This window comes from Cnephaeus nilssonii (genome assembly GCF_951640355.1).
Source record: "Cnephaeus nilssonii genome assembly, chromosome: 9".
NCBI classification, from domain to species: Eukaryota; Metazoa; Chordata; class Mammalia; order Chiroptera; family Vespertilionidae; genus Cnephaeus; species Cnephaeus nilssonii.
Window position 1 is genome coordinate 80,875,601 of NC_137080.1, and position 26,766 is coordinate 80,902,366.

General features: G+C 43.1%; 1 protein-coding gene across 2 annotated transcripts; it reads left to right on the plus strand.

Moving 5' to 3' along the window:
* The first annotated feature begins 2,875 nt into the window (after window positions 1-2,875).
* GLYATL3 (glycine-N-acyltransferase like 3) lies at window positions 2,876-25,832 on the plus strand. Of its 2 annotated transcripts, none has more exons than XM_079780213.1 (6): window positions 2,876-4,046; window positions 9,211-9,316; window positions 14,548-14,655; window positions 15,472-15,598; window positions 20,167-20,293; window positions 24,205-25,832. In XM_079780213.1, exons 2-6 carry the CDS (start codon window positions 9,239-9,241, stop codon window positions 24,629-24,631), a joined length of 867 nt encoding a protein of 288 aa, XP_079636339.1. In that variant the 5' UTR covers window positions 2,876-4,046; window positions 9,211-9,238; the 3' UTR covers window positions 24,632-25,832. The 2 variants fall into 2 exon arrangements, with proteins under 2 accessions (XP_079636339.1, XP_079636340.1); XM_079780214.1 differs by having other exon boundaries at window positions 24,208-25,832.
* The last annotated feature ends 934 nt before the right edge of the window (window positions 25,833-26,766 follow it).

The following is a 26,766-nucleotide window of genomic DNA, read 5'->3' on the forward strand; positions in this document are numbered from 1 at the left end:
GAGGCCCGGTGCACGAATTCGTGCATGTGTGTGGCCTCTCGGCCTACCCAGCGATCAGGGCCAGCTGGCCGGGGGGAGGAACAGTAGGAGGTTGGCCAGCTCCGGGAGGTTGGCTGTGGGAGCGCACTGACCACCAGGGGGCAGCTCCTGCGTTGAGCGTCTGCACCCTGGTGGTCACTGCATGACAGCTACCGGCCGGTTGTCCAGTTGTAACTGCTGCTTAGGCTTTTATATATATAGACTAGAGGCCCGGTGCCCAAAAATTCGTGCACTTGCGGGGGGGTGTCCCTCAACCTGGCCTGCCCCCTCTCACAGTCCAGGAGCCCTCAGGGGATGTCCTCTGTGGGAGGCTGATCAGGGGAAGGCACTGCCCCCATCACCCCGCTGCTGCTGCCACTGCCAGCCACCGCAACTGCTGGCCCTTGGCCCTCACTTCTTAGTGCTGGCCCCGCCCCCTGCCCACTGGTGGGTGGGGGGAGATCTGGGGCCAGGCTGGCTGTGGGAGGTTGAGGCACAGCAGGTTGCACCCTGTCCAGCCTCTGCAGAGACGTGGCTCCTGGACCCAGCCAGAGCTGCTGCCTCTGTGGAAGGGGCAGCACTGGGACCGGGCTGCGCCGCAGCCTGTCCTGCGCTACCTTTGCAGCAGGGGGCGCAGCACCACCTTCTCTCTGCCTCTGCAAAAGGGCTGTGGCACTGGACCAGTGGCACTGGCCTGGCCCACCCCTCCCGCACGAGCACCAGACCCACCCGTCCCTCCCATGAGGGCCGGACCCGCCCACCTCTCCCATGTGGCAACGGCTCTAGGCCCTCACAGCCGCTGTGGCTTTGTCTGGATGGACATCTGGATGGACATCTGGAAGACGTCCACCCTAATAAGCATATTACCCTTTTATTAGTATAGATAGATTCCAAATAAAGTTAAACATAAACTTAAAATATCAGTAACAGACAGATTAAATACCAGTAGGTAAGTGGTCAATTCTCAAAGATCCATAAATGGCCAATGTGTATTTGGAAGATGTTCACTTTGATGCAAAATAAAACATTTTCACCTATCAGATTGAAAAAGGCTAAAAAGGAAAGTTGCTGAACATACGGGAAAATGGGTCCCCACTGATGCTGCTGGAGGAAGGAAGGTAAACTGGTGTAATTTGTGTGTGTGACCAGGGTTAGGGGGAGGCAGCTTGTACACATATGTTGCAGAACCTTAGGGTACTGCCAGTCATTAAAAATTCTTTATACGAGCCCTTCCGTTTCCCCCAAATCTCAGAGGGGCATATATTTAACAAACAGGTTTTGTTTAAATTTGACCTGCGCTGGAACCTAAAATTAAAGGATTTACTTTCTCCTATTTGGTTGGGTTGAATTTCCTGGCATTCTCTATTTACCAAAAATAAATACAGGTGCACCCGTCAAAATTAGTATTTGAATGCAGGTTGGTTTAGTTTCCAAACATAAGACTTCTAAATCCTCTCATGTTTCATTCATTGTCAAGAAATATTCAGCTTTGCGGGAGAGAGAGAGAGGAAAGAAGGAAAGCAAAAGCAGAGAGGAATTCAAATTTCCCATTTGGACTTGACCATGTCAAAAGTGACTGAGCCCTGTGTGTATTAACTAGCTTTTCTTACTAAAAGTTGCTGCCACTGAAGGTGGTCCTTCACTACTACACCACCATAGAAATAGTCTCTCTTGGCTTAGATGTTTGCTCTCATTAAAGTGACCTCTGCCGTTACCAAGGCTAGGAAATTGCTGTAGCCGCCACATTTAAGACAGATTATAGTTATTAACACGTGAAGCGCCATGTCAGTCACCGGTGACTGACACTATACTTTCCGTTTGGGCCTCAGTCTCCGGCCGCCAGCATATGGGTGAAAACGGATACCGCGGGCTAAACGGAAAGGAAGACAGAACAGGCTTGGCGCTTAACGTGTTAAAATTGGACAAACAGGAAGAAGAAAGAGGGCTGTTCCCCGAATTCAATAAACGATTCTAGATGGCTTTTTAAAAGTGAAAATATTCATTTTTTAACCAATAGACACAAATGTGCAATTTCACCATTTCATACCCCCAACGAGGTCTTTAAAATTAGTGTAGGTTTTCACATGAGACAACAGCACCGTATGACAATAGTAACTGATAAAAACGGCTGACATTTCCTGATGCGTGCTCTGTGCCAGACACTATTCTAAGCCCATCGCATGTGTACATACATTCATGCCAGTGTTTAATCCTAACAACATTATGGGATTGAACCCCATAACAGTCACCATTATCCCCATCCTGGAGGTGACGAACCTGAGGCATGGGAAACTAAGGGACTGTCATAAGATCCTCCGATAGCAAGTAATAGAACTAGGAAGCGAAAAAAAGTTGTAATTTTGACTTAGGAATTTGCTGATACCCTACAAATAGAAGGGGCTACCGAAGTTGACGTGTGAATCATGTTAAAAACAATGTACAAGTCCATCTATTTTCCTATGATAATATGTATTATGGATTTGTTCACTTGAGTTTATAGAAGAAAATCTCTTTAAATTTATCTTGTATTAGTAACCTCCTTTTCCTCCCACTTTTTCCTTGTAAATCCCAGAGTTAACCTTTCAGTTTAGCGTAATGCACATATTTCAATTGTAATTATCTTCAACCAATGTAGTTTTCCTGGAAAAGTAATATGCTTTGCCTTATTGGTTACTTTTCCTAATGGCAAAAAGCAACTGTTTTAATTAGTTCTGATGTTTTATAGAGAGCAAAGAACTTTGAAAAAAGAATAGACGTTTCCGTTTTGGATGCACCAGGAAACAGGAGGTAACCTGAATCTGGGAAGACATTTGCTGTATAGATCTCTCTGAGTCCATAAATAACTTGACCCCTAACTTTAAGGTGTTTCTGGTATTGTACTTTATATCTAAAGCAGATTCTGTTCTACCAGTAACGGCTTCTGTTCATTTTTAAATCAATTTTCCTCAATAATATTTACAGAAGACGAGATTTATATAGTATCCTTAGGAACATGCACAGGTATATGTCGCCCTCCATAACACCTTTAAAAAACAAAGTTATCAATAATATCAGGATCCATAAACACTTATTTTGACGTCCAGTAATTGTCATCGAATACAAGTTTTTCAGTCACTTTCATCCACCAATTACCCAGTGTATTACTTAAAACCAGCATCTTCAAGTAAAGAATGCCCTAACCTACCCCTTCATTTGAACTTGACTTTATGAGACATACGTGGTAAACAGTATCCTCCCAGGTGATCACATTCAAATTGAAGCAGTCTTCATATACCTTGGGGATATTTGTACTGTTTGTTATCTAAGACTCAGGGACTGTGTTTTGTGCTGAGATTCCCTGCAAATGCTTCTGTGGTCATTACTAATGGTTAGAGGGAAGCAAGTAAACTGTGAACGATTTTTCATTTAAAAGAATAGGGTAAAAGAATTAACATTTTCAAAGATACTCTCAATTTTACAAGCATCCTCTTTAGACATTACCCTCTTTCAGCCTGGGGAGCTCAGAGCAGCAAAATTATTATTTTTTAGAATAGATAAAAAAAATATAAGAAGTCAATATCCACATGCTTTTATTGTTCCCCACTTGCCTATGTCCCGTTTCATTTTTTTCTTTTTTTAATTTTATTTTATTCTTTAAAGTATTACGAATAGTAGTACTATATGTCTCCTTTTTTTCCCCATTGACCTTTTATTCTCTTCCATTAGAGCCTGGTGGATGATAGACAGGTTTTGTGTCTAGAAAATGTTCCGATCTAAATCAAAATGAGTACTCAGCGGCTTTTCCACTGTCAGATTAAATGTGATCGAAAGGAGGAGGTGGTGGGAAACACTGGTGCTGCATTCGTGGTAAATCTCACCTGACATCAGAAACTCCTCCCTCTCTACAGGTGTGATATTTCCTTTTCCCTCCCTTCTCTGTGCACTAAGGATTAAGGAAGGAGGCTTGAGGAATAAACTCGCCATTTGGGGAGAAAGAGCTGCTGCTTGCCCAGTGAAAACCCTGTTACAGGCTAGCCGCTCAACAGCAGGTAAGCATTTATCAATGAAAACCCAGCTTTTAATTAATACATTTTAATTTAAGTTTCAAATCATTAATTTTAATGCAAGAATAAATGGGGAAATAGAACAAGGAGAGAGGAAATTCAACATTGTATAGGAAGAATAAATTTAATTAGATTCGGAGGGAAAGTTGTTTTATGGGTGTTTTTATTTTTGTTTTTTTTTACTCTTAAATTTTGATATGGGGAAAATAAGCACTATGAAATATATAAGTTTTTGCAAACAAATAAGACGGGAATCTTCCTGAACACGTAAGACAGGTTTCTTCCTGAACAGATAAGACAGGAATCTTTGCAAACAGAAAAAATCTATCGTCTGAAAAAAATAATGACTATTTTATTACAAATGGTGCCTTACTCCATAAACACAGGGACCTTCTGTTTTCTTTATTTGTGAGAATTAAAAGTCTCCCAGGAGAGTACCGTGCTTTTATTGTCTAGTTAATATGAATAAAATACTTTAGGTGCCCCAAAGAAACTTCAGTTTCTAAAAGTTATATGAGCCCTAACCAGTTTGGCTCAGTGGATAGAGCATCAGCCTGCAGACGGAAAGGTCCCAGGTTCGATTCCGGTCTAGTTCATGTACCTTGGTTGCGGGCACATCCCCAGTAGGAGGTGTGCAGGAGGCAGCTGATCAATGTTTCTCTCTCATTGATGTTTCTAGCTCTCTATCCCTCTCCCTTCCTCTCTGTAAAAAAAAAAAAAATCAATAAAAATTTATTTTAACAATAAATCAAGTTATATGAGCATGATAATTTCCTTCACAAAGACTTCATTTAGTGACTCTGTTGATAAGAGTTTGGCTAAGGGATTTACAAACATTTACCTTCCAATTTTGGGCCCCATATTAATTATAGAGACTTTATAATTGAGTGGTGAGAATATGATATCCTAATCTTGCAGCTTTCAGAGTTAATAGTTGCCATTATGACTTTCGGATATAATTCAATAATGTGTAAAAAATATTTTCTGCACTTATGAGAATTTCTGTATGTTCTTGTGGCCTTCAAAAGCTATCTTTTTAAGCAGTGAGCATTCAGTAGAAACTATACTTCAAATTCTGAATTTTTACCTTTCCCAAGCTTGCTATGTGTGGTAGGATACTCTCTCCTAATGCTGGGTAGTGGCAGTGAGTCACAGTGATCATGAGGGTAAACAACCAATATTCTACAGTGTACTCTGTTGTCAGTGGTTTTTGGATGCTGTGTTCTGAGCATGTTTAAGGTAGGCTAGGTTAATATGATGGTCAATAGGTTAGGGGTATAAAAAAAAAAAGCTATCTTTTTAGCTCTGGCCAGTGTTGCTCAGTGGTTTGAGTACCAGCCCGCACACAGAAGGGTTTGGGTTTCAATTCCTGGTCAAGGGCATGTACCTGGGTTGCAGGCTTGATCCCTGGCCCCCAGTTAGGGTGAGTATGGGAGGCAACTGGTTGAGGTCTCTCACATTGATCTTTATCCTTCTCTTTCTCTTCTCCGCCCCCCCCCCCCCCCCCCACTCTCTCTAAAAGTCAATGGGAAAAATATCCTCAGTTTAGGATTAACAAAAAAAAAATTATTTTAATTTTAAAAAAACTATCTTTTCATTTAATAAAATAAATATCCTTATGAAGTTCATCACAGTTTACTGAAAGGATATTTTTTAATGTTGCTCATTAATTATAGTATCTTTTCTCTGTGTGAACTCCTGGGAGAAATGTCCCTGATTTTAATGTCATCAGTATTTGTCATCCTGAGTCATTTGTTTGTGAGTTGAAATAGCTGCTTAGTCTAGAAAGGTAGATTAAAGGCAGATCAAGGAGGGTTTTGAATATTTAGAAGCTAGAGATCTGGACTTCATTTAGAGATGGCACAAGTGAAAAGTCAAGCAAATGCTGTGGTGAAGACCAGAAGGATAATTCTATGGGAAACTGAGTCATGTAACTACCCATCTTTCTTTCTCTTGGTATTAGCCGCCAGAAAGTTCAGAGTAAAAAAATGGGTTCTCACCTCCTGCAAGTAGTTAATTCTCATTCTCCACAGTCCTTGTGTTCAATTACATCAAAGGCAACAATACTGTCTTGGCGAATTTTGAACCAATGCTCCTAGGGAAAATATAGACAGGGTTAGGTTCCTACAAACTTCCGGTCCCAACGTGTACATCAGCAGATCAACCGGTAACCTTGTTTATGTATATTTCTGTTTAAAGCCACGTGATTTAATATAGATTGTTGATTAATTATCATTGAACTCACAGTCAGGAGCATTATAACTCATGCCTGAAGGAAGCTTCTCTAATACACGTATTTTCTCCATAAGACACTTTACAGCCTTTTTGCACTTAGGAACACTAACCAGTACTTCACTATACTTGGGATCCATTTTATTTTATGATTTTAATGTTTAAAAATTGATTTGAGAGAAAGAGAGGAAGAAGGAGGGTGGGGGGGGGGGGAGAGAGAGAGAGAAACATGGATGTGAGAAAGAAACATATATTGGCGGCCTCCCTTAAAGCACCCTGACCAGGGATCAAACCCATAACCTGGGCATGTGTCCTGACCAGCAATCGAGCCCACGACCCTTCAGTGCACGGGGATGATGCTCCAACCAACTGAGTCACACTGGTCAGGGCATAGGGGCCATTTTAAACAGTGAAATCACCAACAAAAAAGCAAAAAAAAGAGAAAACCTTGGCACTCAATAGACACATAAAAGACTTTTGTACAGCATGAGAGCTGGAACAAAAAATCACCTTCTTCAACGTTAGCTGGAAATGTGGTTATTAGGTGAGTCAAATGTTTTACTGCTCTGCACAATTGACTGCAAAAGCACTGTCAGTATTGATTTGGGGTGATACACATACATGAGCAAGCAGGTGAACTTACAAATATGGACTCCACATATAAAAAGGATCAACTCTACGTGTAGGGCTCGTTCTCCACATGCTTTGCCTGCTGACCTCTCTCTTGACTGACTCCATGTTACGTTTTTTTAAAAAAATTGTTTAAATATATTTTTATCGATTTCAGAGAGGAAGGGAGAGGAAGAGAGAGATAGAAACATCAATGATGAGAGAAGATCACGGATCGGCTGCTTCCTGCACACCCCCACTGGGGTCGAGCCCGCAACCCAGGCATGTACCCCTGACTGGAATCAAACCAGGGACTCTACAGTCCACAGGCCGATGCTCTATCCACTGAGCCAAACCGGCTAGGGCTTGAATATGTTTTTATTGATTTTTAGAGAGAGAGGAAGGGAAAAGGATAGAGAGAAACACCGATGAAACACTGATGAGAGAAACATCATCGGTCAGCTGCCTCCTGCACCCCCATACTGGGCTCTAATCCCCAACCCAGGCATGTGCCCTGACTGGGAATTGAACCAGTGACCTCTCGGTTCATGGGTGGATGCTCAAACACTGAGCAACACCGGCTTGGCATTCATGTTACTTTGGTACCTCTATTTTCCCCCGTGCCTGAATTTTATTTTATATTTTACCTATGCTTATAAGTGGTTTTAAATCCTTCGGGGAACAAACCAGGCAAAAAGTCAGCTTAGGATTCCTCCTCTTTGCACTAGCTATTTGCTGTATATTAGGATCAAACCTAATAAGAGATGCATGATCTAGGCATCAAACCTAATAAGAGATGCATGATCAACCTCCCTGTGAAATAATATTTCATTTTCTCCCAAAATGACTCGAATTAAAATAAATTAATGTGTTTAATGAAGAAGTTAAAGTTTTATGTAGAGTTGACACAAGGGAGTGAAAATGTGAGCAGGTACAAGGATGAGGAGGTAGTGGCTACACTTCTTTCTTTGTTCAACCTGAACTCTGGAAACTTGATTTTTTTCAAAGTTTCTAATGAGGCCCAGACTATTATCTGATGCTGCCTGGACCTTTAGTTCTCTTCGGACTCCTGCAGAGAATGCAAACACCTCACGTGCCCCCCTCACTGACCTTGAGCCAGCTCAGTCATCACAAACATGCCCTTTAAAAGTTCAGATTCACGTAAACAATATGACAGGGTTTTATACAGTGGATTTAAGTAAATCACAATCGAACACTCTGAGTATCTTATGGCCACACAGAGATGCCCCATGGGAAATGTGTTGTGAGGGAATAATCCACCACAATCCAGAAGACCCCGGTTCCCAAGTCTCCTGAGCTTTCTTTGCCTTCTGAGTGCCTGGCTGTGAAGATGAGGTGCAAAAGTTCTGCTACATCTATAATAATAAAAGCGTAATATGCTAATTAGACCCGATGGCCAAAATTCGGTACAACCATCCAGACGACCTTCCGGACGAAGCCGGAGCTGCAAGGGCCGAGCCCCTTGCACGAATTTCATGCATCGGGACTCTAGTTGAATACTATATATATAATATCTGTAATCTAGTCAAGACTTGACTGGAATGTTGAGGGAAAAGTTTTCTTGGGGCAAAAGAGCAGGAGATTGGAGCCCCCAAATCTATAAAATATAATTGCATCAGAATGGGTGAAGCTGTATACATTATTTGTAGGCTTTTCTGGTTGTTATTGTTCCTTAATTTTATATGGCTGAAAGGAGCCTTTGCTCACACGGGATTCTTCATCTGCAATCTAGCTGTTCCTCTCCAAATTGTTCCTCCGGAGCACCTGATAGCTGAGCCCCTCAGGTCTTTGTCCCACATTGTGAAGAGTCTTACCCTGAGCTTCACATCAGCCATTCAACAACTACTTGGAATGTCCTTTACTATGTGCTGGGCCCTGTGGTAGGTGCTGGGGAGACGGTGCAGCACAAAGCAGACCTGGTCCCTTTCTTCATGTATCTCACAGTCTACTTGAGAAAGACTTCAATCAAAAGAAACACACATACATGTAAATTTACAACTGCTATTGCATCCTGAAGGAGGAGTTCAGAGTACCATGCATGTGTACATGATGAAGGCTTTACCCAGTGGAGATACATCTTTCCAGAATCAGGTCATTAACACTTTCCATTTCTAGGTGTTCTCTGATTTACCCATCCCAGGGCCTCCCTCTCTTCCTCCTTCCCTCTTCAAAGGGATCAATGGCATTGAGAATCACAGCCAGGGAAAACAGGCTTCCCAGGATGTTCCCAGGTGGATTCATATGCTAACAGGCAAAAGTTAAATGTATACCTTCACGTTTCTACCAGGTGTGGAGCTGCTAGAGCTCTGGAGAAGATGCTGGTGCTAAACTGTGCTACCAAATTACTGACACTGGAAAAAGTGCTCAAGAGTCACTTTCCCGAATCACTCAAGGTACTGTGCATTTGAGTTTTATTTTCTCTATTGTGTTGATCTGTGAAAATAATGTCCAACTGGTGGCTGTTTCCCAAAGCTGCCAGTGATAAGACTCTGGGGCAACTTGTTAAATACACAGCTCCCACTCCCCCACTGGCTAGAGACTGATTCAATGGGTTGTGGGTATGACCCAGATAATTATATTCCTGACAGTCACTTTAGATGACTCCTGGGAAAATTTAGGTCATGCTGGACTAGATTGTTTTTAAAGTCAATTTGAGTTCTAAATGTTTTTAAATAGCAAATGGGTATGCACTGGTTGGCAATGCTGGTAAGAATGTGTACTAGGTACACAGTGGAACTGAAGTTTAGGGGTTGTTATAAATTCCTTTCCTGTTTATTTCAAAAGCTTTATTTTTGAAGTATTTTCAGTGGTTTTCTTGGTCATCTAGCCTCTATCTGTTGAAATCTTCTAAAAGTCCTTGAGGGCTTACTGGTAACTCAGTGTTACTGTGGATGACGTTAATCAAAGATCACAATTCAATGTAAGATTAGAAATATTTGAAACACTCGAAGAAAAAATGAAAATTGTCTTTGAGGGTTGAGTTTCTTGAGCAAAGAGCCCGACAACAATGGTTTTCAAATGTGTGGCTGCTAATAACCCAGAAGAGATATAATGAATCGGAGTTTCTGAGGATAGAGACCAAGGACCTATATGTTTAAAAAAAACACTCGGATAACCCTTATTTACACTAAAATTGGAACAAAAATGACCTAAAGAAAGTCCTTGTGCCCCCTACTGGGTTGATTAAATCTAGTCACCTTGCCGTATTGATTGTGCTTAAACTGTATGTGGCAGGGAAAATCAGAGAGATAAAGTGGAAGCATGCAGCTGAAAAAGTGCCAAATGGACCAGCTGACCTAAATTTTCCCGTTTTGAATGCTGCACTGAGGTGAATAAATGGAATGAGAGGATCGGCTACATTTCTTTGACAACGTGTTTGACTAACGCTTTTAGCAGAGAGACCTGAAAAGGTTTCAGTGACCTTCACAGGGTCATGAAGGACGTTATAATCAAGACAAATGACGAGCCCTTGAATTATAATTATTATATTTGTATAGTACTTTAGCACACAGAGAATTTCGATTTTTTTTTAGTCTTCCAATAACTTCCTAACACTATTTTTTTTAATCCTCACCAAGGATGTTACCCTAAGTCCTTTAGAGATAAAAAAGATAAAGGAGTTTTGTTACTTACCCTTATTCCATTCTTTTTTAAAAATTTTATCTTTATTGTTAAAAGTATTACAGATGTCCCCTTTTTTTCTCCCACTGACCCCCTCCACACACCCCCAGGCCTTCACCACACTATTGTCTGTAGGCATGAGTTGTGCATATATGCTATCTTTTAAATCCTCACCCAAGGATTTTTCCATTGCTTTTTATTTTATTACTAAGAGGCCCGGAGGTCCCTCAGCCTGGCCTGTGAGATTGGGCCAAAACCGGCTCTACAATATCCCCCGAGGGGTCCCGGATTGTGAGAGAGCACAGGCCAGGCCAAGGGACCCCACTGGTGCATGATCAAGGCCGGGGAGGGATGCGGGAGGTTGGTCAGCCAGGGAGGGACCGTGGGAGGGCTCCAGGGTGTGTCTGGCCCATCTCACTCAGTCACAATCAGCCAGACCCCAGCAGCAAGCTAACCTACCGGTAGGAGCGTCTGCCCCCTGGTGGTCAGTGCATGTCATAGTGAGCGGTTGAGGGACCTTAGGATATCATTAGCATATTATGCTTTGATTGGTTGAACAGATGACCAGCCACTTAGCATTTTAGGCTTTTATTACATAGAATTTCAGTTGTTGTTGTTGTTAATCCTCACCCGAGGATATTTTTCCATTGACTTTTTGTTTAGAGAGTGGAAGGGAGGGAAAGAGAGAGAGAGAGAGAGAGAGAGAGAGAGAGAGAGAGAGAAGCATCAATGTGAGAGAGACACCTCGATTGGTTGCCTCCTACACACACCCAGACCAAGGCTGAGGATCGAACCTGCAACCAGGTATGTACCCTTGACCTGGAATGGAACCCTCAACCCTTCAGTGTGCAGGCCAATGCTCTAAACACAAAAACACCAGCCAGGGCACCCTTCTCCCATTCTTTGGGGTTTATGACTATGCACTTTATAATCTAATATAATGTTAGTGTTAAAGTAATTAAACATCTCTCCAAATTTCCATCACAAGCTCTAATTGCTCACTCCTCCAGCATCTTTACTTTCCCCAGCCACTTCCCATCTCCTCTCAATACTCACCCTTTGAAATAACTATTGGAGCCGAAACCGGTTTGGCTCAGTGGATAGAGCGTTGGCCTGCGGACTCAGGGGTCCCAGGTTCGATTCCGGTCAAGGGCGTGTACCTTGGTTGTGGGCACATCCCCAGTAGGGGGTGTGCAGGAGGCAGCTGATCGATGTTTCTCTCTCATCGATGTTTCTAACTCTATCCCTCTCTCTTTCTCTCTGTAAAAAATCAATAAAATATATTTTAAAAATAAAGAAATAACTATTGGAAGGGTTGGTTTGTTTTCAGTCAATGAGAAATCTTGAAGTTGGTTCCAAATCTTTGGCAGGAAAGCTATGTTGTTGTTTTTTTTTTTTTTTCTTGCAGAATCTGAATATTGCAACAAGTTTTTCCTTTAACCCTTCTAGAAGGCTTCCAAGCATACTTAAGCTCCATTCTTGAATAAGGGTGGTTGGCTTCCTCTGGGAAACCATTTTGATAAACTTATTACTCTGTAGTATATGTAAGATCAGCAAACTAGCATTGAATGGTTAACAGAACAAGTCAGATTAAATGATTAGCAGAAAAAGCCATTACCCTTCCAGTTTACTTTAGTTCTTGGATTTTCACTAAGTGTGATCCATGTTACACACTGGTATCAGCCAGACTACACTGGGAAAAATATGTTCCTTGAGAAGATTTTTTTTAAATATATTTTATTGATTTTTTTACAGAGAGAGGAAGAGAGAGGGATAGAGAGCTAGAAACATCGACAAGAGAGAAACATCGATCAGCTGCCTCCTGCACACCCCCTACTGGGGATGTGCCCGCAACCAAGGTACATGCCCTTGACCGGAATCGAACCTGGGACCTTTCAGTCCGCAGGCCGACGCTCTATCCACTGAGCCAAACCGGTTTCGGCTCCTTGAGAAGATTTGAGTGAAATCCCAGATTGGGTAAACCAAAAGAGAGTTAGTTGGAAAATGTTCTAGGTGTTGAGGTAATTTGACCTAAGTGATAAAGGAGATAAAACATAGGTACTAATGCCCTTATAATTTAAATTTTTTTACTGAAGTAAAGCATATACTAGAAAGTGCACACAAGAGCCTTGGCCAGTGTTGCTAAGTGGTTAGAGCATTGACCTGCACAGCAAAGGGCCGTGGGTTTGATTCCTGGTCAAGGACATGTACCTGGGTTACAGGTTTGACCCCCAGCCCCGGTTGGGGTGGGTGTGGAAGGCAACCAATCTAGTGAGAGACATGCTGATGTCTCTCTCTCTCCCTCCCTCCCTCCCTCCCTTCCTTCCACTCTCTCTGAGAAAATATCCTCAGGTGAGGATTTAAAAAAAAAAGTGCACATACATACTTACACAGCTCAGTGAATTTTCACAAAGGATTACCTGACTAACCTCCACTCCAAGAAAGAACGTGACTTGAGAGGCTGCCCCTCCCACCACCAATGCTCCTCTCCAATCCTACCTTTCCCTGCTCCCCCAGGGAAACCACTATCCTGACTTCTAAAGCCACCATTTAGTTTTGCGTGTTTTTTAATATACATTGGATCACAGAGGAATTATCTTTTTGCATCTAGTTTCCTTTGCTCAGCATTGTGTTGCTGTTTTGTAATCCAGAGTATGAATATGCCACAATTGATTTATTTTTCCATTTCTGGTGAACAGACTGTTTCCAGTTTTTATCTATGAACACTGGCATAGAGCTCAGCTCTCCTCATTACCACCACACTTTTCCTACTCTAGAAGCACACAGGTGACATACGGGAGTTGTTTTATAGGACAGACATCTTTGATTCTTAGTGAAGAAAAAAATGTGAAAGGCCACAGAGAATTCCAATACTATTATTTAGTATTGTTTAGTCAAAAAGCATTTGAGCCCTAGCCAGTTTGGCTCAGTGGATAGAGCATCAGCCTGCAGACTGAAGGGGTCCCGAGTTCAATTCTGGCCAGGGGCACATGCCCGGGTTGCGGGCCCAATCCCCAGTAGGGGGCATGCAGGAGGCAGCCAGTCAATGATTCTCTCATCATTGATGTTTCTCTCTCTCCCTCTCTGAAATCAATAAAAATATATTTATTAAAAAAAAAAAAAGCATTTGAGCCTAGCTGGTGGGGCTCAGTGGTTGAGCATCAACCTATGAACCAGAAGATCACGGTTCGATTTCAGGTCGGGGCACAGGCCCAAGCTGCAGGATCCATCCCCAACAGGGGGTGTGCAGGAGGCAGCCAATCAATGATTCTCTCTCATCATTGATGTTTCTATCTTTCTCTCCCTCTCCCTCTCCCTTCCTCTCTGAAATCAATAAAAAAAAATATACTTTTTAAAAAGCATTTGATCAGCTGTGTCAGGCTCCATAGATGTAATAATGAATGAGACATAGTTACAATCCTCAGGGAATACTGCAGAGCCTTGCTTCATCAAATCTGAAATACAGGGGTGTGTTTTTGGCTTTTTTTTTTTCAGGGGGGGGTGTATTTCACTATCTTGTGATGTTTGTGATGTTTAATTGTAACTCAGGGTGGAAGGAGTAGTTGCACTTCACAGATTATTTTTTAGATAGTATAATACACTTCAAAAGCAGTGAGCATCAAAATCACCTGTGGAACTTCTAAAAGATGTATGAGCCCCAAAGCCATACAAGAGATCCTGATTCATTCAGTAATGTTTATTACTAACCTATGTACCCAGCACCCGCCTAGTAAGCCTATTGATTTAGTACCTCTCCTAGTTGTACTGTGAAGCACTAAGTTTAGGGAGAGTTTTCTTAGGCTTTCATAGACTTTTTAGCAGTTTTCATGTGCACTGATGAAGTAACAAGGGGGAAGTTTGTATGTGTGTATGTTGTGTGTATATTTATAATATCTGCTTTGAGGGCCATAATTCTTCGGTAGAACAACAGGTGAAAAGGGTAAAGTGCAACTGCAACAGCTGGTGATGCCGCTGGCTTGTCTCTCTGGGTTCTCTGGCTCAGGTGTATGGAGCAGTGATGAACATAAATCGTGGGAACCCCTTTCAAAAGGAAGTGGTATTGGACTCATGGCCAGACTTCAAAGCTGTCATCACTCGGCGTCAGAAAGAGGTACAGTGTTGAAAGGCCAAAAAAATAAGAGTTGGCATCAACTAGAAAGAAAAGATTAGGTATAGGGGGTATTATAACCATCGTAGCCAAATACTTTAGCTTACAAAGCTACATATTTCATCCTTGGCTTCTAATTTGACTGTCTTTGGAGTATCGGACGTACGGAAAACCTCTAGCCTAAATGCGTTGAATAAACTATATCTTTAGTGTTTCATAATCTCTAAAAGCAGAAAGCATGCATACTTGCACATACCAGTGTTTTTACTGGGTTGATGATTCCCTGACGTTGGGGACTTTGGTCACGAGTGTGAATATGGAAGAACACTGAAAAAGGCAGCATCTGCCCACTTCTGACTCTGGGACCAAAGAGAGGCTCAAGTCATCAAAGACGTGCTGCCGTGACCACATAGTGAGAGTTCTATTTAATTCTTATCGGTGGGTCCCTTGAGTCACACCCTTTATATTTTTACAAATAAATTACAAATCCTGGAACTAATAAATGTAAAAGCTCCCTAACACTAGAAGAGATAGTCAAGCAACGGCTCCGAGTGTCTGTGCTTTCCCTCACTGCAGGGGATTAGCCACATTCCCACATAGCCACTGTGTGCAGGTGACTGAGTTTGCTAATGGAAATTACCTGGACACGCACAGCTAATGGTATCCACGCCATCTAGGATTTCAGTTAGCTAATCCAAAGGTTTCCTTTAACCAGTGGTCGCCAATCTTTCGGACCTCAGAGACCACCAGTGGTCCATGGACCACCGGTTGGCGACCGCTGATAGAGGATGCGTATTTATGATGTGTCTTCTGACCCAGGCTGAGACAGACAACCTGGACCATTACACAAACGGCTATGCTGTGTTCTACAAGGATGTGAGAGCTTACCAACGGCTGCTGGAAGAACCTGACGTTATCAACTGGGACCAGGTTTTTCACATACAAGGTGAGGTCAAGGGCAAGACACTAGGTCACTGTTAAATCCTTTTAGTTACATATATCAGATAGACAGATATGCATATTTCATATATACGCTATATATATATATACACATATGCACAAACAGATGTCTATGCATTTTATATGTTTTACAATTCATGTATTATCCTATATAATAAAGAGGTAATATGTAAATTGATGATCACACTGTCATAAGACGTCCCTTCAGCTCAGCGCACCTGCTGCTGAAGTTCCCTCAGCCCCACCTCCTGCACCCCCCACTGACAGCTCGCCCAGGCTCCTCCAACGAGCTGCTCATCCCTCTCTTCATCTCTCCCCTGAAGCTGAAGCCTGACTGTTGTGTCCAACAAATTGGAAATTATAATTCATGTCATTGACAGTATCCTCCATTCCTCAGCCAGGGCCAGCCACTCCATGCGCCTGCCACCGGAGTCCCCTCAGCCCCACCGGGGACCTCGGGTCCTCCTGCACCCCCCACTGACTGAGGCTCAGGCAAGCAGGGCCGGCCGAGGTACAGGCAAGCCTCGGATGGTGGCTGCCCAGCCGCTCAGGGCCAGCCCACGGCTCAGGTAACCAGGGCCGGCCAAGGCTTGCGCTGCCGGCAGTGGCAGCAGCAGAGGTGTGATGGGGGCATCACCTGCCCCTGATCACCGGGTCGCCTCCCGCTCCTGAGGGTTCCCAGACTATGAGAGGGGGCAGGCCGGGCTGAGGGACCCCCCCTTCCAGTACATGAATTTTCATGCACCGGGCCTCTAGTAGTTTTATAAGAACACTTACTTTACTCCTAATGAGGCTTGCCTTTGGGGGTGCGTAGAGGCCATTGAAATGGGCTGTGTTTAAGTGATTTTTTTACTGTTATGTAATAGGGATATCAGTGAGTATCAGCATATTTTTCCTTATTACTCTTAACCCTTTGCTGTTACACCCTTTTAAAATAACTCTAACTTCAATTTAAGCCAACAGGTAAGCTTTTCTTCTTTCTGAAGCAAATAATTCTAGAAAGGGCTAATCAGCTAATCTGCCTCGTATGTCCTGAAGTGACTTTATAAGGAAAGAATACATGTGAACTCCCAGGATATAATTGTGTGGCCACCAATGCTACTGGAAGAACTGTAGGCCAAGGTAGAAGAAGCAGGTTAAAAATTTCTGATCGTTCGGATGGACAGTTTATGCTTCAGTGTGTCACTTACTGTTTTCAATTTTTCCTAATGTTTGGGGGTTAATACAGGCGATGAAGTCCCTGTTTGTAACCGTTCCAGTGGAATGAGTTCCTTGATCCTTTGACACGAAGGCAGGAAATCCCATGTTAGAAATATGAAGTCTGGTCTTTTTTTTTTTCGGTCACATACAGCTGATGCCCTCTCACGAGGTTTCCTTGTGTCCATCTATGAACAATGACCAATGCATATTCATAATCTAAGGAGGTGGGATGTTGTATAAAATCCATTTGCAAATGCTCAGAAAGACCTTATGGAGGACGTTCTAACCATCCCTCGCCTTTATAGATTTACTCCACTCACGCTGGTTAGAAGGGACACATGGTTTTACCGACTGTCTAGCCAATTCAGAAAAATGTTCTCACCAGTATTACTTCAACGTGGAGATGAGTACACCTCTTCCTTGGTGTGAGAAATCATGGCTGTAATTGGGTGGATATTGGTGCTATAGGCCTACAATCTTCAAATCACCTGAATCCAGCATTACCAATTGCCAATATTCTTTTTCCAACAGGCTAAGTTGATAGCCACGAGTCAGTTACAGTCATTTAAATGGACTCATCCCCTCTTCCTGGAGGCTTGGTGGGGACAGATGTGAATTAGTAGCACCTAATATAGCTGGAGTGGCGAAGGCCCCTCACTCAGCATGTAAGTCAGAGCAGGTGTTATCCGTGGCTTCTGACGTGGTCTCCTGGCTGTAGGCTTCTGTGACAATAGCTAGAACCTGCTTGGAATACTGAAGAGCTTCTGAGAGGCCATCAGTATGTTCCCTATCTTAATCAGAGCACCCAAAACGATGCTGTTTTCATAACATTCCCAAATCCTGTCTACTGCCATATGTGTTCCATCTTTTGAACAACTCCAAAGCCCATCTACTGACGTACGTGTCCCATCCTTTGCCACAGGGCAGGCTCTGTCAGAGCGACAAGCTGGCTGCCTGGACAGATCACGCTGCTTCAGTGCTGGGTGTTCAGAGCAGCAGCACAAACAATATTAAATCAGGGTTAAGCCACTAACCTACTCAGAGGAGCCCAACTCCTTGTGTCTGCCATGCGAGGGCAAGTGAGGAAAAAGTATACAGTCACCCAGACAGGCCAGGCTTTTGGCTCACTGTTAGCTGCGTGGGCGAGAGAGAGCTTGTCTACGTGAGCACTAACTTGAAAGCCTGTCCACGGGTAACTGTGGTCCAATGAATGTCCTGAATCTGGCTCATCCAGTTAGCAATCCCTCCTGTCTGTGGAGGTGGGTACAAAGGCAGAACAATCCGTGGCAGTTCCTATCTTCGGTGAGAAAGGAGAGAATCATTTGTTAAAAGCGGTCATGTGTGCAGTCGACAGAACAGGGTCAACAACACTGTGGAGAGACAATCAGCAAAGTCCAGACTAAGGAAACGCTACCCAGCAAACAACTGGGTTCTTGAACAAATAAATTGAAATAATTTTTAAAGAGGAAGTGGGAATTAAAAGAAAACCTTCAGATCAAAAGACTTACAAGACAAAAAAATGGGTAAAATCAAACTATAGTGTTTAAGGATGCACACTTGGATAATAAAGCTATAAAGAAAACAGTGATTATCATCAAAACGATGATAGTGGTTATTTTTAGAGGCAAGAGAAGGAGTTGTGATTGGGAGAGTGGTAAATAGAAGGTAGCTGAGGCTTTAGCAGTACATGGTTAAAATATGTAATAATTATTAAGCTATACATTTGGTTTTTGCAGTTTTCTGTATATGTTATCATTTTAAATGTTTTTTAAATAAATGTTAATCTGACTTTTAAATTTTTATTTATTAACCAGTTAACTGCCACAATATATTTAATTTAAAAAGGTCCGCTGCTTGTGTTTATAGATGCTTATGGCGTACAAATGGTTAATGAGAGAGAGAGAGAGAGAGAGAGAGAGAGAGAGAGAGAGAGAGAGAGAGAAACAGGGAGAGAGAAAGAGAAACATGGATTTGTTGTTCCACTTACTGATGCATTCATTGGTTAATTCTTGTATGTGCCCTGACTGGGGATGAAACCCACAACCTTGGTGGATCGGGGTGATGCTGTAATCAACTGAGCTACCTAGCCAGGGCTAATCTGACTTTTGGAAAGAACTGGTTCAGTCTACCTCAGGAGAAAGAAATTCTGTTTGAACTACCATCCCTACCTTTAGTTAGCCCTACTCTTATTTCCCCTCAGATAGTATTTTGAATCACTTCGATCTAATTCAGTGTTATTACGTGGGATGCTAGCCACAGCATCTATAAAGTTGATGGTATTAACTTGAAGACTTCCTTATCTTTTCTTAGATGTAACTCCCTGAGGGTGGAGCCAAGGCTTAGGTATCCGACTGAGTTCAACATGACTTAACAGTTGTGTCTTCATCAAGAGGAAGTGACTTACTGAGAGGAGGAAACAAGCCGTTAGACGTGGAAGGGAGCGGGAAAGTCCATGTCCAGAGGACTCCATCCATCAGGACGCTGACGGGAAAGGACAGAGCGGTGGGGATTTGGAGAAGCAGAGCAAGTCAGGCCTAGTAAGCAGAAGCGAGGCTGCCACGCTGTGAGCTCTGTCAGAACAGGCCGGCCACTCTTCCTTCCCACTGGGAAGCAGTGCCCAGGACAAGCACTGACTAGAGAGCTGCAGATCACAGAGTATAGCTATGGTCAACGCGAGGGATCGGCTGAGTTAAGCTCCGGGTAACTCTCACCAACACTGAGTTTTACCTGGATATTTCTGCAGCAAGCATGACGCCACGAAGCTGGAAGAGAGAATTCCATGCCAAATGAATCTAAGCTCTTTACACCCCCAGCTGCCATAACGTCTCTTCCCCGATCAGCCTGAGAAGTCAGAGAAATCCAGATGCCCACAAGACATTCCAAATGCCTAGGGGATGTCTCCATCAGAAGATTCCATGGACATTCATGATCACCATGGGCAGTGGTCGGCAAACTGCGGCTCGCGAGCCACATGCGGCTCGCGAGCCACGGTTTGCCGCTCTGTTAACTAATGAGTTTGCCAACCACTGACCTAGACTCTCGATTCCAATAATTACAGGCTGTTGTTGTTCCTTGTGATTAAGCCCCTATCCCAGTGGTTGGCAAACTCATTAGTCAACAGAGCCGCAGTTTGCCGACCACTGACCATGGGCAACATGATGGGAATTTGAAAACCCCGCACTAAGTTTGAAAATCAGATAGGGAGTAGTTATAATGATTCATATGTAAATACACAGTGGTTAGGATCATGCACGGAGGTATTGATGGTAATAGGTTCAAAAACACTGCAACGAATTTCCTTTTTGTGGTCTCAGATAAAATGCCGCGATTTTCCTGATGTCTTTCCTTATACAGGGCTGCAGAGTGAGCTGTATGACGTTTCCAAAGCTGTTGCCAACTCCAAGCAGTTGGATGTGAAGCTAACTTCCAGCAAGGCGGTCCGTTTGTCCCTGGTCTCAGCTCCGCCAGACACCAGTCTCCTGTATGTAAATCCAGTTTCTGCGTTTGGGATAGGACTTAGTGCTATGGAAGTACCAAGAGTGGTACCTGGAGTACTTAGGATCAGTAAGGAATATTTAGGTACCTTGAATTGGGGCTATTGAGTCTAAATGTGTGTGTGTGTGTGTGTGTGTGTGTGTGTGTGTGTGTGTACGCCTTTCCTTTCTGCTGTGCTTGACTGCTCATAATTTCCTACAAAATCGAATCAGTGTCTTTGTCCATAGAAACAAATGAACTCAGGAGTCCTGCATTTTCACTGTATACATATAAAAATCATCCTTTGATATCCTCCTTCCCCAAATAATTCTAAACAGCCTCTGTTGTCTGAGCCCCAGGTGGTGGTGGTGGTGGTTGTGTTGTTTCAGGGATGAGGGTGTGTAACTGAGCCGTGTGGAGCTCTATAGGCCAGGCACTAGATGTTTTCAATAGATGACCACGTGAACCCTTTCTACCACCCTACGAAGTAGCGCTATTATCATTCCCTTTGAACAAAGTAACACACAGGAGTGAACTGTAGAGCCAGGAAACAAATCCCACAAAGCCGGATCCGAGTTCAATTCTTCCAAACACGTGTTGGTTCATATCTGCATTCTTATTTTCTTCTTGCTTTGGAGTCTCTGGTCTGTCATTTACCAGTTACCTTCCCTTTTGCTTCCTCTTTCTGAGCCTCAATCAAGTTCTTCTTCTTGAAAATTAATTTATAATATCTTCCTTATCTGTTTTTCTTAAGCAAATGAAACATGGTACTTGAAAAGTACCCAGCTTGGTGAATGTTAGTTTTCTTCACTTGTATGAAATATGTTGAAGGAATTATTGAACAGAACAAGACTAAACCTAAACAAGAATGGACGCTTTAAGTTACATAAAGCAATTGGACTTTACTTTTTAAAAATATATATACTTTTTAAAAATTGATTTAAGAGAGGAGAGAGAGATAGAAACAAACATCAATGATGAGAAAGAATCATCAGTCGGCTGCCTCCTGCACGCCCCCTACTGGGGATCAAACTCGCAACCCGGGCAACCGGGAATTGAACCGTGACCTCCTGGTTCATAGATTGATGCTCAACCACTGAGCAACACCAGCCAGGCTGGACTTTACTTATTTTTCCCCAGTTATGAAGATTTTCAAACACATACAAAAGGTACAGAGAGTAGTATAATAAACCTTCCCATCAATATGTGAGCTCTCTTGTTTTATCCATACCCCTTTCTATTCTTTCCACCCGTGGATTATTCTGAAGGAAATTTTCCAGATATTATCCATTATTCTTAAACATTCTGATATATATCTCCAAAAGATATATATGTCTGTCTGGGCTCAGACAACAGAGGCCATTTGGAATTATTTGGGGAAAGAGGATATCAAAGAATGATTTTTATATGTATACAGTGAAAAGATAAGGATTCTTAAAAATTTACTAATATCTCTTGTGTGACAGGACAGTGATAGACTAGGAAGACTCACAGGACCCAATATATATTGTCATTTATCACAATGAAAGGATACAAATCAAAATCAGCAAAGGACTAAGATGCTTTGGCTAAGTCCGGAGGAAACCAGGCACAAGCTTCCCAGAGTCCTTTCCTGGTGGAATCACATGAAATGCGTAATTTCCCCAGCAATGAGTTGTGATAGCGTGTGATCGGACTGTTATTAGAGGCACCCTCTGCCTAGAGCAGTGGTCGGCAAACCGCGGCTCGTGAGCCACATGAGGCTCTTTGGCCCCTTGAGAGTGGCTCGGCGTTAGAACCACTTCTTCAAAATAGACTCGCCCAGGCCGAAAACTGACTTAAGTGCATGGGCCATGAAGTTTCAATCGCACTGTACGTGCACGCCCGCACGTGGTATTTTGTGGAAGAGCCACACTCAAGGGGCCAAAGAGCCACATGTGGCTCGCGAGCCGCAGTTTGCTGACCACTGGCCTAGTATGCCAATTTCCTAGAATCCCAGCAGAAAGCAGGTGTTCAGCATAAACCACACTGACTGTGCAAACAGTCAGGCACAGCGAGCCATGCCTAGCAGTTCCGGGAATGGCAGGGCCCCTCCAGAAATTCACATTGCCCGACCCCAGCCAAGGGCCAACCTGGCAACCTATCATCCTATCGGTAGTGGCCTCAAGCCTGCCGTCTGAACTCTGCCTGCACAACACCTGGCATTTTGTTAACAATATTTCCTTAAAGTCAAATAACCAGTTAGTGGTCACATTTCCCAAATTACCATGATGTTTAGCAGTTTGTTTTGAATAAGCATCCAAATAAAGTTCATACATTGCAACTGGTTAATATCTCTCTTAACATATAGGTTCCCCTTTCATTTCATTTTATATTTCTTACATTACTTTTTGTAAAAAAACAAAAAACAAAAAAACAGGCTATTTGTCCTTTAGAGTGTTAGGGTTTTCCACAGTCTGTTTAATGTCCTTTCCCCGAGGTGTTATTTAAAATTTTCCTTTATCCCCTATCAGGCCTTTTAAAATCAGTTTTTGAGTTAAATTGCTCCCTTCTGCATGGGAAGTTAGACAATTTGTCTTTTAACAGAGTCATCACCCAAATGTGTGCGCTGTATTTAGGGTACCCTGCCCTTCAGATACAAGGTCATAGTCTCTAGTATAACCACTGAAGCACTTGGCTAGTCTCAGCAATGTTTTTATTTCAAGTTCCTTTTGAAACTTAAATATAAAAATTCTATTAAGCCAGTTATTGCTTGTATTTATTTATTTTTCTACCCCTGCTTAGGTAATTGTCCCAGTGCCAGGGCCCACAGGATGCCTGGGATGTGAGCTAACACTGCAGAACTAATGAAAAGAAAGCACAAGCTTTATAAAGAAGATCTTAGCTAAATCCTGAAACACAACCAGCCCCATATGCTTTCAACCAAATAACCCACCTTGGCTCTTAGAAATGGCACCAATTCTTATCTTTTTTTACCTTAATGCCATGAGATGGTAGACCTTCTTCCAAACCTTGTAGGGGAAGGTCTGGAAGAAGTAGAATTTTTTTTATTATTATTGATTTTGAGAGACAGGAAGGGAGAGAGAGAGAAACATCACCGATTGGTTGCTCCCCATGTGCTCCCCTCCTGGGGACCGAACCCGCCACCTGGGCATGTGCCCTGACAGGGAATTTAAGCCGCCACTTTTTGGTGCACAGGACGATGCTCCAACCAACTGAGCCATCCGGCCAGAGCCCAGCTAGCGTTGTTTGAGCATCTACATATGCCTGGAATGTTAAGGTTGTGTTTGTTTTCTGGGCATGGATGCATCAAGATAGAAGCTCTATCCTAAAACACTTTTTAATATACTTTTATTGATTTCAGAGCGGAAGGGAGAGGGAGAAAGAGAGAGAGAAACATCAATAATGATAGAGAATCGTTGATCGGCCGCCTCCTACACACCCCACACTGGGGATCGAGCCCACAACCTGGGCATGTGCCCTGACGGGAATCAAACCAGGACCTCCTGGTTCACAGGTCGACGCTCAACCACTGAGCCACACCAGCTGGGCTTTTTTGTAAACCAAAAGATTCGGGGCCCAAGAATCAGGTCTTTTCAAGGCTTCAGGGAAGGTGTCAATAAAATCAGGACTTAGAAGTCTGAGAGTTGTTCCACTTGCCTTAATCTATACTGAGGATGATAAGAAATGGGCATAAAATTAGAAGGAAAGACATCAATTTGAAATAATGAGTATTTTGTCCTATCAGAAATGAAATTCTGCAAGATGTCTGTGAATGGGGGGGGAGAGATGGAATCTAATTCATTGACATTGTCTTCGTATTGGTTAGGCCCTATCTCTGGGATGGCGTCTCCCCTTAACTCAGTCTACAAAGAGAAGGAGTTGTTGGAAGTCACATGACCCTGAGTTCCCATCTCTTCTCCTGTCCTTTCCTTCTAGAAGGAGTTCTCCCCCGCGACTCACCTACCTGAGTGTAGCTGATGCTGATCTGCTCAACCGGACCTGGTCGCGGGGCGGCAATGAGCAGTGTCTCCGGTACATCGCCAACCTCATCTCCTGCTTCCCCAGCGTGTGTGTCCGCGATGAGAACGGAAGCCCGGTCTCTTGGTCTATCACAGACCAGTTTGCCACCATGTGCCATGGCTACACCCTGCCAGAGCATCGCAGGAAAGGGTACAGCCAGCTGGTGGCCCTCACCCTGGCCAGGAAGCTGCACAGCCGGGGCTTCCCCATGCAGGGCAACGTCCTCGATGACAACGTGGCCTCCATAAGCCTCCTGAAGACGATCAAAGCCGAGTTCTTGCCTTGTCGCTTCCACCGGCTCATCCTCACCCCAGCAGCTTTGTCCAGCCAAGTTCACCTCTAGTCCAGCGAAGCAGCAGGCAACATCTTCCGTCCCCTGAGCATTCACATCCTCCTTAACGGCCAGTGAAGAGAAAATGAAAACTGGGATCAGGAGAATCCTGGAGAAAACATGCAGGCTCAGCCTGAGAAGCCTTAACCAGCCCTGTCTCAGGTTTTTACAATCAATAACCAGAAAATAAATAGATTGATAGGTAGGTAGGTAGGTAGGTAAATAGATAGATAGATAGATAGATAGATAGATAGATAGATAGATAGATGGATAGATAGCCGGGGTCAGGGGTCGCTGTGGCTGTAACAGAGGGAATGACCCTCCTGTGGGATCCACCGCAGGAAACAGGTCCTGCAGCCAGCAGTTTTCAGCACAGTAGCGGAAATGACAGCAGGAGGACAATGATTTAACAGGGGAGCGTGTGGCTACTGCTTTCTACCTGCCTGGGCTTCCGCTCTGAAGTCTCACAACCACACCAGTTCCCTGCTACCCTAAGTAACATTAACCTGGGCCCACATTGCTCTGTCTCCCCAAACGCAGTGCCTACCACCTCTGACCCCAGTTCTCTGTGGACTGTTCTGTTTTTTCGTCTTTAATTCCTGGCTCTTTACTTCTGCCTATGACTCTAGCCTAGAGTCCTTCCCTGGGAGTATTGGGAGGCAGTGGTTCTCACATCTGATACACTTCAGAGTCACCTGCAGGGCTGGTTACAACACAGCCTCTCCCTTCTAACAAATCCCCACTGCTTAGTTGCCTCGGATGGGGGAAAGCAGATAAAAGCATTTTAATGCCAGAAATGCTAGTCAATGATGCAGCATAGGACTGGACCTTACCTATCACCTATTCCAGCCTCCTTGCCTATAATTTGCTTTTTCTTAAGAAACTAAGATGCATATATAGATGTGAATGTGGATACGCAGATGCACATATAAACATACATATACACACACTCATAAATATATAAGTATTTTTCTTTCATAGTTTCTGCATATAAACTCAGCATTGTGATGAGATAATACATTTTAATTCTCTCGTTGCATATGAAGAATTTGAGGACCGAGGAAAACAAATGACTTCAAGATTACACAGATAATCAGTGCTGGAGGCCAAGCCAGGTTGATGTCATTTTGATTTCAATCTATTTGCTTTTCACGCAATCATGTATCTTTTTTGCAAAGGAAATTTAAATGCTTAAATAATTAAATCAAAATTTTATCCTTGTCAGTATTTTTTTTTAATGTGGGTTCCAATTGTTTGTGTAGACAGTAGCCTCTCATTTCCAGTAAAAGCAGGCACCGCACAATGGTTGCATCTGTCTAGTCTGGATAACATTCACTTAGCCATGCAGAAAATACTGGTTTCTTATCTCACAGAGGTTCCCAAAATTCCACCTACAAAGATAAGGGGAAACCCAATGTTAGGTGTTTGTCCTGAGAAAAGTAAACCAACTGGCTGGAAGAGAGCATCATTTGGAATAAAAAAATAAGACTCTTGCTTAGATCGTCCAGAGTTCCTGGTTACCTGGAAATAAATGTCTCCTTGGTACCGGGGGAGTGGGGGCGGTGCAGCACCAAGGAACAGAGTCCAGAAAGCTCTCAGGACAATATGGTCTCGTCCCTGCCCCAGGATACTCATTATCTTTGGCATTAATTAAGCCTGCGTGACTACTACATGATCTATGGGAATAATATTATACCCTTATTTTCTTCCTAATAGTTAACATGCCTACCGTTTGTTTAACGTTTGACTATGTGTTGACAATTGTGCCAAATAGCAGAGATGTATAACGTAATCCCTGTGAAGGAGAAGATGTTGAATTCTGGCTCAGAAGTAGTATGACTCACCAAAAGTTATGCAGGTTTTAAAAGTGGCGGAGTCACGATCAGAACCGGGGTTTGTGGGACTCTGAAGCCTGAAGTCATTAGGCTAATTGGCCTCTTAAGCAGCTTGGAATTCCTTGGGGAAAATTATTCCTTTCTCTCATTGCTTTCTGAACAATGTACTCCAAATGATACCCAAACTTTGTTTTTAACTTTTATCTTCCAGATAACTAATCTATAATAATAAAAGGGTGATATGCTAACTAGACCAGCCGGGGTCGCTCCAGGTCCCACGTAACGGCAGCCAGGGAAAGGAAGGCCTACTCT

What these genes read in the sequence shown, in the direction of transcription:
- GLYATL3 (XM_079780213.1), top strand. Translation starts at nt 9,239, where the DNA reads ATGCTGGTGCTAAACTGTGCTACCAAATTACTGACACTGGAAAAAGTG. An exon ending in TCACTCGGCGTCAGAAAGAG is followed by an intron (nt 14,656 to 15,471) that starts GTACAGTGTTGA and finishes CTTCTGACCCAG; the next exon opens with GCTGAGACAGACAACCTGGA. An exon ending in CCGCCAGACACCAGTCTCCT is followed by an intron (nt 20,294 to 24,204) that starts GTATGTAAATCC and finishes CTTTCCTTCTAG; the next exon opens with AAGGAGTTCTCCCCCGCGAC.